The following is a 16,197-nucleotide window of genomic DNA, read 5'->3' on the forward strand; positions in this document are numbered from 1 at the left end:
ACAGTGCTGTGTAAATTTACAGCGCTATATAAATAAAGCTTAATAATAATAATAATAATTTTCCACAAGTGATCTCTGGCACAAGGGGGAATTGCAACAGGATCCTGTTTCTGCCCATCACACTGAAAATTACTCATGGGAGGGGGTGAGAACAGCAGCCAGCTGTTTCGTGAGCAAGAGGATGGCTGCTTGCCATGTATATAGTTCAAGCTGCTGTGTATTCTCCACAGCCCAAAAGGGTACGAGCACAGCTGTTTAGGCTGGTCTTGAAAGGGATGAGGAAGCAAATCAGCACTTCTTCTGGCCCATTCAGTAGATAACTATGTGCCAGAAGGGACTGAGGTAGAATGTGCATTTTTACAAAGCAGCCCACTTTTATCTGTGAGGGTTGGCAGCGAAAACAGCTACAATTCACTCACACAAATCTACATACTCAGAAAAATACATTTCATTTGCAACATATACAATTACCTATCCTTGACAAGTGTGTTTCTCTTAACCATTATACTTTCTGGACCACACATCATTTGTACATGAAATTCAGGCCTTACTCTGCTCTAAAGGGTGATTTTGTCAACAAATAGGCAAGATTTCTTGATGTCCTAAATTGCTGTTACGTAATACACTGGGTCATGAAATGATCAGAAGTAAGGCAATTCTGGACTCAATTCTAAGCAGTGCTGCCCAAATACAGCAAGAGATATGAGTGCAGCTGTATCCAGATACCACAGTGCTACAAAGGGTTACATCTCTTGGGGGCTAGTCATGAACACAACAAGAGACTCAACTAGAATGTGCAAACAGGCAGGGAAAGAAAATATATTGTTCAAAAGGTCACCAGCATGGCTAGCAACAGTGTAAAAGGAAGCTATAAGACTAAAGAAAGAAAGAAAGAAAGAAAGAAAGCTATTAGAGATAAAAAGGTTTCTTCCAGAAACCAGACATCTTGGTTAAATGAGATGAGCACAAAGGAATACAAAATGACATAAAGGATACACAAGCTCACAATTAGGAGTGCAAAATGGGATTTTGAAAACCACAACTCTAACTTGATCAAGAACAGCAATAACAAAAATCTTTAAATATATTGGGAGCAGGAAGTGAGGTAGAAAGGCATTTGAACAGTTTGATGACAACTGAATTAGAGGGTTAGTAAAGGTGGATACAAATGATAAATGATTTTTTTCAGCTCTCTTCACAGAGGATAAGCAGCTAATGAAAACTGTGACAGGACAAGACAGGAAGTTCTAGGCCTTATTGATAAATTACAGACAAATCATCAGGTCTAAATGGCACCAATTAAAGAACATAAATGCAAAATTGCAGATCATCTAATTAAAATATGTAACATGTTCTTAATCCAGACTCTGCAACAAGTTTTAATAAGGGAATTGGGAAGAGCTGGGGAAGAGTTCGTTTAATGTGTGTTCCGGATAAAGTGGTAGCGAATGCTATTAAAAACAACTGTCAAGCATATAAAAGAATAAGATCTTCTGGGAAAGGTAAACTTGTGTAAAGTCTTGTTATCACTAACCTTACTGAAGTCTTAGACAAGGTAACTAAACACAAGCACCGAAGTAATCTAATAGACACTATTTATTTGGACTTCCAAAGGCTTTTGGTAAAGTCCTTCATCAAAGACTCCTGAGCACATTTTGGGGTAGGAAAAGTCTTCAAATGGGTCAGAAACCGGATAAAGGACAGAAAGCAAGAATTGTCATTTCTTACAATGGAGGGAGGGAGATGAGTAGTGGGATCCCTTAGGGATTTGTGGGAGTGATGATTTTTAACTTGTTTCTAAATTAAAAGAAGTGTAGTGGCCAAAGTTGTCAATGTCGCCAAATTATTTAGGATGATTAGATAAAAACAGGCTGCAAAGAGCTCCAAAAAATCTCTTCAGACTGAAGGAATGGACATTAAAATGATAAATGTGATTCAGCACTGGACAAGTTAAAATGATGCAAACTGAAACAAAAACTGCATTTCTCATATACACTGATAGGATCTGAACTATTCCTAACTCACTACAAAAGGAATCTTGGGCTGTTGAACATTGTATGAACCAGACCTTTAGTCGGATCTGGCATGGGTTTTCTTATATTGTTGTAACATGAAGGCAATAAAGAGGTAATTTGTAAGCCAATGTAGTTTAAACTGTAAGAGCAAAAGAACTAGATGATGATGATGATGATGATGATGATGATACAATTTATTTATATCCCGCCCCATCTGCACTCAGGCAATCAGAGCGGCTTACAGCATTAAAAATTATACAAATCATATCCCCCCAAACCTCCCTCCCTTAAAATAGAATTAAACATTTTACACTTTAAAACATGTTAAAAGTTAAATAGTAATTTTAACAATAGATAAAAACAAACAAACAACAATAGAGAAGCAAACAGCAAATGGGATCGATCCATTACTTTCTCTCTTTGGTGGCCAGACATCTATTCAGGAAAGGCCTGCCAGACTAACTAAGATAGGAGAAGCTGTGGTTCAAAATGATTTTCATCCATGAAACATGGGAAACCATGGATCACTCACTCTCAGCCCAGTCTACTTTACAGGGTTGTTAAGAGAATAATGTGGGTTGGGGAACCACGTGTTTCTGATTCCCATAGTGTCATAAAAATACAATAAGTAATAAGCAAAATTGACTCAATTTCAACCACACCACTACCATTTCCTTATAATCTTACGTGAATTGCTGACTTACACCTATTAAAAAAATTAGCCAAAGAAGTCCCATGGTGTTTCTAACTAGGAGAACATTTATGATGGGGAAAACTACCTTTAAGGTTTTAAAAACAATTACATCACCCTTGCTTACAGTTTTCTTTCTCTTAATAAAGAACTGAACCTAGTTAAAGTGAAAGCTGCATTCTTTCCCCAATAATCATGCAGCAATCCTTTTAGACCTATTTTCCACAAATGTGGAATGCTTTTATGCCACAGTGGCTATTTAAAAGGTGGCCCAAGATTATTTCATCCCACTCTTTAAGGACTTGTTGTCTTATGATTTCCTTTCACTGTGCAATCATGGCATTAATCCAATTGTTGAGCCCCACCAGAGTAGTAAATGAATTGAACTGATATTTAAGTGTTAGGACACCAAGGATATTTAAGTGTTAGGATACCAAGTTCCCATTGATTTAAGGGGCATACTCAAAGACCTCAAACAGCCCAAAAGGGCTGCCATCAGGCTGATTCAACGGCGGGGCCTGCACATGATACACGCCTCCGGATCTCATGGAGCCTAATGAGGCGCAAACCCAGTAGCAAAAGGAGTGATTTCTTACTATTCCTTTGCAGCTTGTTTGGGACCACAGCAACAGCCACCCTCAAGACCACGGCATCTGGTTGCTGTAGTCCTGTGGGGATCAGTACAGGAGCAACCTCGGCTGCTCCTTTTACCCTATCTGCTTCGCTCCAAACAAAGACTACCAATTGAATTTAAGCCAGGGGAGGGAACTGTATAGCCCTCCAATGTTGAACTACAACTCTCACCAGCATCAATCAGCATAACTATGAGTGAAGAATGATGGGATTTGGACTTCAGCAACATCTGAGGAACTAGCACAGTTTCTATCCTTGATTTAGCACCATTACTGGTGAGGGGTGATCCTTTTAAAAAGAAAGTAAATTCTAAAGTCAAACATGAAAACCCATCATTTGTAATCTGTAGATATAATGGGGTGTGTGTGTGTGTGTGTGTGTGACATAAATGACACTGTTATTACGTACCCATAAATCACATCATCATCTGAGTCATTCAACATGGAAAAAGCAGGATTATCTTTCAGCTGAGACTCTGAAAGAGATTGCAAGGAGTGAAGTTCATTTTTAAACATATTGCATTCCTCACTGGAGTGAAAATTCATAAGGTATATCAAATGCTTTTCAATATTATCTATTCTTCCTTGTCACACAGTTGTTCCATTTTGTGAATACCTCCAAACCTCCCTTGCAACCATTTTTCTTTCTCTTGCTTATTATTAGATATACACAATGGAAAATATGAACAAATCCTTGAAATGAAAAACAAAAACACTTTTTGTCAACTCTTTCAAGAATGTTTATGAACTGACTTCCAACTTTTATATTGCTCTTGATTTCCATGTAAAAGAGGGCATTTTAATGGCTGCTATATAAAATAGGTAAAAGGCAAAGATAGTGCCTTGACATGAATGTCTAGTTGTAACCCAATGTAGGGGGTGGTTACTAAGCTGAACAGCCAGCATTGTCTGAGGACTACTCTGGTGGTCATGTGGCATGACTGCACCGAACACTGTTACCTTCTCACCAAAGTGCTCTCTATTTATCTACTGGCATTTGCATCCTTTTGAACTGCTAGGTTGACAGAAACTGGGACAGGAGCAAACCCAACCATGAAACACTCAGGCCTCGAACTGCCAACCTTCTGTTCTTCTGATCATCAGAATTGGCATCTTAACCACTAAGCCACTGCATCCCATATATAAAATAGCATAAAAATATACTCATGTATAAGTTGAGGGCAGTTTTGGGGGTGAAAATCATGGATTTTGATATGACCCGTGGATAAGTCAAGGGTCAAGCAGAGGGGCATGTTACGAAAGATCTGAAGGGGGGAAACAAAGTACCATGTCCCTCCCTACATCTTCCTCTCTAGACCTCTCCCAAGGGTCACAGTCTCAGCATGGAAAAGGGGAAATAAACCTCGGCACACACACACACACTACTTCCTTTACCCCCCTCTCTCTCTGCCCTTCACCCCAGGATTCCCAGGGCTTATGGCTTGCAAAAGGGGGTTAAACCCCCCTCTTCTCTTTACCCAGGATTCCCAAGGCTTATGGCTTTCAGAAGGGGGGGGGTAGAAATTCCTCCCTCTCTCTTCTCTTTACCTAGGATTCCTCCCCCCCCTTCTCTTTACCCAGGATTCCCAAGGCTTATGGCTTGCAAAGGGGGGGACAGACCTCTCTCTCTCTCTTTCTTCTCTTCACACAGGATTTCCAGACTCATGGCTTGCAAAACGGGGTCCAAGCCTGGGCATACTCACTCTCTCTGTCCCTGGCCTCAGCAGCTGCTTGTTAGGTTTGGCTGAGCGGGAAGGCTGGGGGATAATACACACACATGGAGAGAGAGAGAGAGAGGAGAGCGAGCCAGGGACGCAAACGGGGAGCTGTTACAAGATCCCTGGCTACAGAGGAAGGTGGGCACTTCTTTCAGGAAATTTATAATCAGCATTAACATTGCCCCGTATTTAAGTCTACCCATGATTTTGGGGTCCATTTTGGGGCATAGATTTCTTGATAAATGTACTTGACTGTACATCAAGATTGATGGGGTGGTATTTCCCACAATGGTGCACCAATTTTCACAACAAACAGAATCTGGCAAGAACGAACTGAGATTAACTTACCATACAGGGCATTTTTTGATGGCGAATACACAAAGGCTAAAGTGTAGAGATAGAAGTTCAATAAGCCATAAAATGATAAGAACTCTGCAGGTGATAAGGGTCAAGGATATCACAGCATATTTTACTTCTGACCCTCCCCCAATCAAATGACATTCTCCAAGTTTAAGAAAAAAAATGACTCTAGTTACTGCATGGGCCCATTCAGAACAGTAGTTCTCTTTTGAACATTATAGCTTACTTATTGTCTACCCTGAAAATGAAAACTGATTTACAAAGTTTCCCTAACCTATACAAACATATGAGTCCACCTGTTTACAAATATATTCTACAAGAGTTTCCATCATGTCTCCTCCTGCAAATCTGTATTGCCTTGGTTGGGATGGGAGAAGAAGGCCTTTTCAGTGACTGCACTTAGGCGCTGGAAGTTCCTTCCTCAAAGTCTCGCCTCAACCAATCAGCTCCTTGAGAATTTTCAATTCACAGCATATTCAGAGCACATTCCTAGTTTCAAATCTTTTTGACATGTCAGTTCTTGGAGGGATTTTTCATCCCATGTCCACTTTAAAGTTTCTCTTACTTTATCAAGATCCATACTATTGTAACAACCTGAACTGATATTTTGCATGAGATTCTGTGTACGCAGAGATGAAAACACAAGGTCTAGATAGAATTGACTATGGAATTTATAAACGAAAATGCAGAATATTAACCCCTTATCTTGTCCCCACATATACAGTTTGATTGAAGCACCTCAGAAACAGGATGTCAGAAAGGATATAATTATGATAATGAGTTGAGAGTTCAGTCACAAAGTTGTCCTGTAGAACTTGTGATCCAAAACGCAAATAAAGTATGGTAATGCTGTAAGAGGGGAAGGAATGAGGAGAAATAAAGGCTCACTCCATAATTATTTTTCAAATCAAAAACACATTTCAGCAAATAGTAAAGTTATCTGTTACATTTTATTTTGTTTCCTCTTTTCCTGACTTATTTTTGCTAGTTGGGTGATATATGTGTTCTGTGCCTTCAAATAGCTTCCAGTATATAAACCTTAAACAATATTTTAAATATTTTTGACATTATTTTTCATACACAGAGATCTGATGTATATGTAAGGTCAGACCATAGGTCCTAGCTCTGACCAATAGCAACTTTCCAAGGTCCTACACAAAAACACATTGTAAACCGCTTAGGCTGAGTGTGCTTAAATGCACTGATAAGCAGTATAGAAATGTACTAGTGATTGCTATTGCTAACCTTCACCAGCCCAATTCTATTTCTCTTACACTAGCAATAGCAGGGACTGATATGTAGGAGCAAAAATTAGGTAAACTGCTATTTTAAGAGTTACACTATAATCCTGCATGGATCAGCATAGCATAGTAGTTCTGCATGAGGAACTACACAAAGCCTTTTCCCACTCCCTGGACCTACCATATAGCCACAAAAGTCCACCACCCAAAGCAATGAATAGCAAGAGGAGAGCAGTTGGGGGGCAGGGGGGGGGGGAGAAGTATCACAAGAATATCTAGCTGTATTACAAGAATATCTAGCCAGACACAAAATGATTATGTCATCCACAAGACTTGCTGTGGTCCCCTAGCAGTGTCAGCAGCTGAGATAATCATTTTGTACATGGTTATAGGAATATAGTCAGAGGCTCCTGCAATCCCACTAACTCTACTCCAAACAAATGACCAACGGGGGGTGATAATATAGTAGATCTGACGGCTGGTCTGTCACTATGTAAGGGAAGATGGGAGGGACTACCAAGTTCCACAGCGATCAAAAGTAAACATATGCATAATTAGGGTTAATTTACACACACGCATGCCACCAACAGGATGCCAATCCTAATCTAGTTTGTTTTGCCAGAAATGTGAAGCATTATAGTGAATTGCAGCCTACGATTTGGTACAACATATTCTACATCTATAATACTTTTTTATTTTGAAATTAAACCCCAAATGTATGGCTCTATCTTCCCAATAATGTTCCCAATAATCCCAGTACCACTGGGGTTGTGGCCTTTGGAGCCTATTTTACCATTGACACACCTTTCCTCTCACACCATTTGAAGAAAAAATTGTGGACTACATCAACTTAACAGTGTCACTCCCCACCTCCTTCCCTGCATCATTTTTAGAACACCACTGCTGCTGAAAGACCTTTGGTTGAGGAAAGGCACATCAAGATTTTTGTACATTTTGATTGGCCTAAAAAAAGGTCTAGTACCACATTATGGGCCACATTTATCATCTTTCACACTTGCAGCCAGCTTTATGATATTTTTCCTCCCCAAGGAAACACCATCTTACCTAAAGACAAGCACAACAAATGTCAGTGCAGTTAAGAATTTCAACCTGAGATCTGAAAGAATGGGAGAGAATGGGAGGGGAAGAGAAAGAGTTATCTGAAAGTTTCACTAGGGATACTAAATCTTGATTTCTTCAAATCTCAACAGATATCAAAAATAATTAAAACATTTTTTCTCCCATAGCTTTGAGACACTTGAAACCTTCCCTCCCTGCAATCATGGGAAACTGCATAGCTTTTCTACAAAAGCTATGTAGCTTAAACAGAAAACTAGTTTTCTGGAAGCTATGTATCTCCTCCTGAGAACTAGACATCCCTCTTTGAAAACTGTACAGCTTTTGATATGGAAATCATGGCTTTCGGGCAGCTGTGCATGTGTGCTTTGCACAAGATTTTTTTTTTAAAAGACATAAATGTTGAACAACAAAAATTATCTGCATACTTGCTACATAACTGGATTTTGTGTAACTTATTTGTTGTGCAGCATTGCTGTATTTTATGTAAAAACCAGCAATATTGCATTACAAAGTTGTTGTACAACAAAAATATTGAAAACCCAGAAATATTGCACAACAAAACCACATGGCTATTTTTTGTGCAATAGGTGATTTTGCACAACATTTTCATTATGTAAGATTGATGTTTTTCTATGTAAAAACCCAGCAATGATGCACAATGAAAATGTGCATAATAATAATGATAATTATTATTATTATTATGTGTATCCCGCCTCTCCCTGTATTGGATTGAGGTGGGTAACAACAAACATAAGAACAATAAAAATAATGAACAATGTTGCACAACAAAACCATGCAGTTATTTTTTGGTGCAACATTGTAGTTTTTACACAATACTTTGGTTGTGGAACACTGCCATTTTCTTTGTAAAAAACATCATTGTGGCACAACAAAAATGCTGCACAAGACTGTGCAAAATCAGCAATGTTTCACAGAAAAACCACATGCGGCTTCAGCTTCAGTTGGCTCAAGTTTCTTTTCCTGCTGTGTAACAACTGGTTGCAAAACTTTCAGCCAACAAAGGCTGCAGCCACAATGTTGAATGTTGCACCAAGTTGTTTGTATAGTATAGTGTGCAGTTTAGTTTTGTATTTTATTTAGTCTCCTGAAGCATATAGAGAAATACAGTGTACATGAGGGTGGGTTTTTTTCTCCTTCAGAAGCTATGCATTTTTCTGTACATAATAATAATAAAAAGAAAAACAGTCTGTGAGTGTAGTTTTTTACTTCAAAGATGTGCTGCTTCCCAAACATTTGCACAGTTCTCAAAAACTGCAGCTTATGTTGTGCTGGGAATACGCTGTATTTCTTCCCACCTAAGTTTCTCAAGGGGTCGAGAACTCCAAATTTGACTCCAAATCGGAAACTGACAAATTTTCATTCCATCCTTAGATGAACCAGTCAGAAAAAGAATGCCACAGAAGTAGTAACAGGCACAAAACACAGCTTACCAACATAGGGCAGGTTACGAAGTTCTGAGCAGGCTCTGATGATCAGGAACAAAAGGTACAAAATGTACACTGTTGCTACCACAAGGAAGAAGATTTTCATTCTCTGTAACAAGAACATCTTACTAACATTACTCTGATGTCACTACATTATTCTGCTATCACTAAATTTCCTCCTGAGTCCTTTATACTATACAGAGGGCACCATTTCTAAAAGTTGTGTTATCTGCTTGCAGAAATCATGTACAACACATCTAGGAAGAAGAAAATGCAATGTCAGCTTTCTGCAGCCTTGTACTCTCCAGATATGCAGAGTACAAATTCCATCATTTCCAGCATCCAATTACTTAAGACCTTTAAGATCTTAAACAATAGTTCACCTTTTGGGGCAGTTAATTGTAACAGCTACATGAAAATAACTCTAGGAACATCCAAGATTTATTACTGTATATACTCGACTATAAATAGAAAAATGTATGCCCAAAAATTGACCCTAAATTTAGGGTTAACTTATATATGGGTCAAAACAGTAATACTACTTAGAAAGGTCCTAAAAAAGCACCCCCGTTGTGTGTGTGTGTGTGTGTGAAAGAGGGATTCCCTTCTCAATTCAATGTTAAAACCATCTCTCCCTATCCTCCTCCAGATTTCTCTGCCCACCAAACACCCCCTTTCCCTCCACTTCCTTCCCCTCTCAATCCAATGTTCAATGTTAAAATCTTCTCCTCCCCTAAATTTTACCCTTGACTTATCCACAGGTCATATCAAAATCCATGATTTTGGCCCTAAAACCTTCCCTCAACTTATACATGAGATCAACTTGATCACGAGTATATATACTGTACTCTTCTTTGGATGTACAAACCACTTGCTGTTAAAAATTTAATCAACAGTATGGCACAGAGGCTGTCCAGGCATGTAATCCAGCTGGACTTATATGTGCACATTTGGTCAGATTTTACAGAAACTTAGAACTAATGTGGTTATTTTCTTCTTTTTTGTGTTTTTATTTTCCTGCTTTTATTAGACGAGAACATTATTATATGTAACTGAGATCCCTTTTGAATGCAAATAAATTTAAAATTTTCTTTTAATCTTTCAATATTCAAATACTTCATTCTACAGAAAGAGATCTTGTAACACCTTTGGGACTAACTGAAAGAAAGAAGTTGGTGACATGAGCTTTCATATACTTAAGTCTACTTCCTCAGATGCATTCCAAAATGCATCTGAGGAAATAGACTTAAATCTAGTAAAGCTCATACCACCAACGTCTTTCTTTCAGTTAGTCTCAAAGTTGCTACAAGATTTCTTTACATACTGATTTTACAGAGTAACACGGCTATATCTTTGAATTCTCATTCTACTTAGCCAGCTATGTTTTTCTCCTACTCTTTCATTTTCTCTTAATACTATTATTATCCCCTATCTGGCATGTTGTTGTACTGTACTGTTAAGAAGTTTTAATTTGCACTGTACTCAGAACCATCTCAAATGTTGTAATCAAATTAGGTTTCTAATTATGAATGCAAGGATCATATTAAGCAGATATAACTCCAGGAGTCAGTCCTTTCTTGAAAATTAAATATAAATACAATACATTTAAGAATAAATTGAAGTCTATATTTACTACTTTGCATTTCAAGCAAACTGTTTTGCACCAAGGTCATTGAAAGAACAAAAAGGCAGATGAAAACAGCTTCAATTTTTTTGTATTTATTATTTCTCATGTAACCCCAACTATTGCTTCATACTCACTTACTTGAAAGTTACTTGTGTCAATCCCATACTGGTAAGTTGGATCATGAAGCTCATTGACTCTAAAAACAACAATCCACCACAGTCATGAATACACAGATTTCCATGCAGTGTCGAAGCTTGTGATAAATGTATAGATATAAGCATTTTAACAAACATTTTCATCAGAACAGATCCACTGAATCAGTGGTAACTTGGTTTGTCAACACTCATGTAAATTACACGGATTCAGTGTGCTGATTCTAGCTGGAACTAATAACAGGATTCAGGCCTCTAAAAGCTATGGAACTTTACAATGTTTTCTAATAATTATACAAAGCGTTCTTGATTAGAAACACTGAAAGCAAAGGCACAATGACAATAGTAAGTTGCTATAAATTGCAGGAACATCCTGGCCGTATGTTAATAGGGCAGGCAATATAGCTAAGGAAGAACTATTTTGAATTAATCAACAACTCATGCATGAACCCATCACTTTCCCTAACAGCAGAGACTACACATTACAGAGAAATAAAAGAAAAAGACAGCAAAGCCTGCCACAAAAACAGAGGTGCAACTCCCATCAGTTCTAGCTAGGATGGCTAGTGGTGAAGAATGGTGAGTTGCAATCCAATAACAAGGAGCGACTACATGCCCCCCCATTCCTGCATTAAGTTATTGTCCTCCTTGTTAAGGTTGATTGTCAAACAGAGGAAAACAGGGAAATTACTTACGTCTGCCATATTCCTAATGTAACAGAAGCCAACCACAGAAGACCAACAATGAGGAGTTTAGGAAAATAGAATGTTACGCACTTCCTTTCTCCCTAATAAAAAAAACAAATATTGCATTTGTTTTATGGACTTCAGTTAATGTACTATAATGTGAAAATGTACCAAATATAAGTGAAATGCACTTAATTTATCTTACTAGCTTGTGTCATCCTTTCCTTTAAAAAACACCCTCTCACTACTAAGAGAATAGTTCTCAAACTTGTGGAAATTCTTCCAAAATACATGCAAATATACACAAAGGTTTCCAAATTATTCCACATTGTGTTTATTACTGATTTTAAAAAACCCACCTCATAGAGTATGGTGAGTCAGTAGCCCAGTCTGCTCCCCTAGAAGGGCCAAGAAGTATCCCTAATATCTGAATGCAACCCACAAATACAGGTCAACAAGAATGCATTCCCCCCCATATTTTGAGGGAAGCAATTCTGTCTTCTCTGATGAAGGTGCCACCAAGTAATCACATGTGTATTTGTTTATTTGATCATTCTGTTATTCTTAAGAGGTAAAGAATAAAGAAGGAAAAAGAGAGAGAGAGAGAGAGAAAAGAGAGAGGACAGAATTTAGGTGGTGATGAAATATTTTCCGCTCCTCACCTGCACTCTGATCCCATGGTAGACACAGAGCCAGAAGAGCAGCAAAGCACACAGAAACAATGACTGGAAGAAGTCATCCAGCATTCCAGGAAACCAACTACTGATTAGGAATGAAAGGGGAAAAAAGGGATCTGCAAAAGAACGGAAACAAGACAGTTGCAAGTCACTTAAAAGGTAACTCAAGATGAAGTTGGAATTCTTTTTGAAGTTCAGTATCAAGGAACAATTAATGCAATGGGTGACAGGCTTTTCTATGTACCATGCCCAGTACATTCTACCAGGTATTCCCATTCAGTAATATGTAGCGTGCTCAGAAGCCCTACTACTAAATTTGGAGTTAGAACCAAAGTTAATGCAAGCCTAGTAACAATCTGATTAAGGGTTTGGCATCTGTCAGCTTTATTGAGAAATCTGATTTGTATTCAGAACTACAGAGCCCAAAAAACTGGGAAGATGTAACAACAACAAACGAAACCAAGTTTCCCACTTGTCATAGGGATTCCGGCCTTCCCCGTCCGGTCAAATACTCTACCAATTTTCAGGGCACCCTAATGAATGATGAGAAATGAGGGGAAAGCGCACTGCACCAAAAACCAGGGCAAATACACCACCTTGATGCCTATAAGACCAAAGGAAACTGGTGACCTACTGGGTGACAAGGCACCTGAGATAAGGAAAGAGTAACTGGGCTAAGAGACACACAGACAGAGCATAGGAGGGCAACTTACATCTGAATGTTCCTGATTATTTGTAAGGCTCTTCTGTGATGCACCACTAGAATATTCTTCTTCTCCCTAGTAGTGAGATTACGCACCATCTTGCAGCCTGAAGCCACACCATCAAGCCTATGACAAGACTGGAATTTGGCAGAGACTTCTCAGTGGCACACCCTGGGAACTCTCTTCCCAAAGAGGCTCACTCTCAGACAGGCTGAAGCAGCAAACAAAATATTTATTTTGAAGAAGATTTTAGCTTGATACAATGATTGTGTTATACCAGTGGGACTGTTTACTGAAGTCATGTCGGCTTTGACCAAGGACTACACTATGAATGAGAGATTTCTAAGTTATCATCAACAGCCCTGCTCAGGTGTTGCAGATTCAGGGCCGTGGCTTTCTTGATTGAGTCTATCCAGCTGTAAGACAGTCTCCCTTTTTTCCTACTGCCTTTTACCTTATCAAGAATCACTGTCCTTTCTAACGAATCATGTGATAGCACATGGTTTTAGGTCAGAGACTGTTTTTGTTTGTTTCTGCTTTTCAGAATCTTGGTTTATGATATCAGGGGTATAGCTGCAGGAGGGGAGCAAAATGATGGCATTGCCCCCAATAAGAATTCTCTCCCTATGGAAGCTTCCTTCAGTCCCAAATTTTTAGCATTTCGGAGAGTGAGACACTGAAAATAGTTTACACCGAGAAATCTTTGCTGTGAATGCAATTTCTTGATAACTTTACCTGTACCTTTTTGTTGGATATTTAAACTATCATTCTAACTGCTCAAATGAAGCTTTAAATTATAGCAATGCTAGAAATTTGGAGGCTGAAAGAAAATTTCATAGGGGGGCATAATTATTGCTTAGGCAATAAGAGCTGGTGTTGAAAACATCTGAAAGACCACAAGTTCCCTTTCCCTCCACTAGGATCCTGTCAATTCTCACAGCAAATCCAATTCTGCTTCACAGTATAGACAACCATTATTAAAATAGGTATGTATGTATTGATGTTCTCTTTTACCCATCCCATCAACAAATTAAAAAGGGTTTTATCAAGTATAGCCCTAGAAACCTATCATAGCACAATGTACTTTAATATAAATACCATTATAAAGCAGCAGCAGAGGGAGAAGGATGGACATCCACTTCTGCTCAATTCCCCAATCACGCATGGAGAACTTCCGCAGCGAGTGTGCAAAGAGGCACTGCAAAAGAACACAAGAGAAACTGTCAATGGCTATGCAGTGCCTGTTTCTCTCCAGGAAAAAAAAGGAGGTGGAGTACAGCAGGGGCTATATCAAAAAGCAAGGTTAGAAAGGATTTCTTGTACTCCAGAGAACAGAACAAATGATTGTAAGATGAAGACAAGATGTAGCATACAAATTCCTGCTCTTCCACGGAGCCACATACTGCCTTGTGAACAAAACAGTGCCAAATAAAGTCATACAACAGAAACTACTCCAAAACATGTTTGTGGGTCAAAGAGCTTAGAAAACGTACTTTGTTTGGACTACAGTTATGGCCATGCTGACTCTGGGATTCTGGGAGCTGTAATATTAAAAGTAATTTTCCAAGCTGTGTGTTTGGGAGGGCATGTTTCAGATCTCTCCTCTTTCTAGATTTTTTCTTTCATCTGTATTGCAGACAGTCTGAGCTACAAAAGTTCGTTTTTAAAAGTAGTGTTTCCTTGTTACAGTGTTTGGAAATTAACCCACTATTAGTTGAATTTAAAAAAATAGTTTGTTGCTTTACATGTTGCACTGTTCATTGCTTTTTTCCTTCATTCTGTTCTTCCTTACTTTCTTGCTTTCTGTATGTGTGTGTGTGAGAGAGAGAGAGAGAGAAAGAGAAACCCCAAGGAATGATGTGAATAGCAAAGAATTTTAAAGCCTTTGTCAAATTGCCTCTAAAATGCCTTTTAAAAAAATGTTTCAAAGTAACTACAAACTGTCAACCTGTAACATTAATATATTAGCTTCATATGTTACTTTTTAAATTTAAGTGTAATAAACTAACTAGTTACTATTTGTGACTTGTTACTTCCAAGCTCTGCATATAATGTTCAAACACAGCAAAAGAAACAAAGCAAGTAAGAACATGTATAACCAAAGGAGATAATGGTCTATCTTACGGAGAGCATACTTTCTGATAGTGATACAGATTAGTTACAAAAGAACACAGCTTGCTTTTTGTACCATTTGATCACGTACTTCCAACCCATGACTCCTCCCCCCCAGCAACCTCTAAATCTTGTATTTAAATAATCTAAGGAGGCAATACTCACTGTGACTATGAAAGTAAGAACGACAAAAACAAATCGGAACCAGATTTCCATTTGCGAGAAGGACGGATTATAGGTTTTCCACTGAAAGAAAAACAGTGAGCATGTTATCATACACACACACACACACCCCTCTACCTCTCCAGGAATGTAGATGGCATTAAAATACTTAATATACACAGAAACAATGCATAAAAGAGCCAATGTGATGTAATGGTTTGAGTGTGGGACTACGGCTCTGAAAACCAGGGTTTGAATCCATGCTCTGATTTATTCAGAAGAGGTTTGCCATTGTCTTCCTCTGAAGCTGAGAAAATGCACTTGCCCAAGATCACACAGGGGAGTTCCAATGCCAAGCAGAGACATGAATCCCAGTCTCCCAGAGTTCTAGTCCAACACTCAGATTATTATATTACTACAATGACTCACCCTGATTTATGAACTCTTTATTATTTCTTTGGCTTCTTTCAAATTTCAACATAATTAAGTCTATAAATTAAAACAGAGGTCTCTCTCCATTTGCCTGACCAAATACTGAGACCATCTGGAGAGGCTCTACTTCTAGGTCTGCCAAATTTTGAACTACCATATATACTTGACTATAAATTGAGAAATTTATGCCCCAAAATGGACTCCAAAATCAAGGGTAGACTTATATAAGGGGAAATAGGCTATTACTCCTGATAAAGTTCATAAAAGAAGTGCCCACATTCCTCTGTAGCCAGTTCTTCATTTGAGCCCTGGTGCTAGCAGGCTCTCTCCTCTCTCTCCATGTGCGTATGTGTGTGATCCCTCAGTCTTCCCTCGCAGCCGGAGCTAACAAGCAGCTGCTGAGGGCAGGGACACAGGGAGTGGTAGTATGCCGAGGCTTGGACCCTATTTCGAAAGTCATGAG

General features: G+C 38.6%; 1 protein-coding gene across 2 annotated transcripts in view; it reads right to left on the reverse strand.

The window, feature by feature from the left end:
• Nucleotides 1-16,197, reverse strand: part of TMEM181 (transmembrane protein 181) — a 42,024-nt gene that overhangs the window by 5,645 nt on the left and 20,182 nt on the right. For both annotated transcript variants that reach the window (XM_089530116.1, XM_089530117.1), the window contains 10 exons: nt 15,306-15,386; nt 14,127-14,226; nt 12,310-12,440; nt 11,657-11,748; nt 10,948-11,005; nt 9,189-9,291; nt 7,723-7,774; nt 6,183-6,265; nt 5,405-5,494; nt 3,748-3,814 (listed from right to left, as the gene is read on the reverse strand). In XM_089530116.1, coding sequence (XP_089386242.1) covers nt 3,748-3,814; nt 5,405-5,494; nt 6,183-6,265; nt 7,723-7,774; nt 9,189-9,291; nt 10,948-11,005; nt 11,657-11,748; nt 12,310-12,440; nt 14,127-14,226; nt 15,306-15,386 — 857 coding nt within the window. The remainder of the gene's footprint in view (nt 1-3,747; nt 3,815-5,404; nt 5,495-6,182; nt 6,266-7,722; nt 7,775-9,188; nt 9,292-10,947; nt 11,006-11,656; nt 11,749-12,309; nt 12,441-14,126; nt 14,227-15,305; nt 15,387-16,197) is intronic.

This window comes from Sceloporus occidentalis, unplaced genomic scaffold (genome assembly GCF_023333645.1).
Source record: "Sceloporus occidentalis isolate IW3139 unplaced genomic scaffold, rSceOcc1.0.p SCAF_6, whole genome shotgun sequence".
Classification (NCBI taxonomy): domain Eukaryota; kingdom Metazoa; phylum Chordata; class Lepidosauria; order Squamata; family Phrynosomatidae; genus Sceloporus; species Sceloporus occidentalis.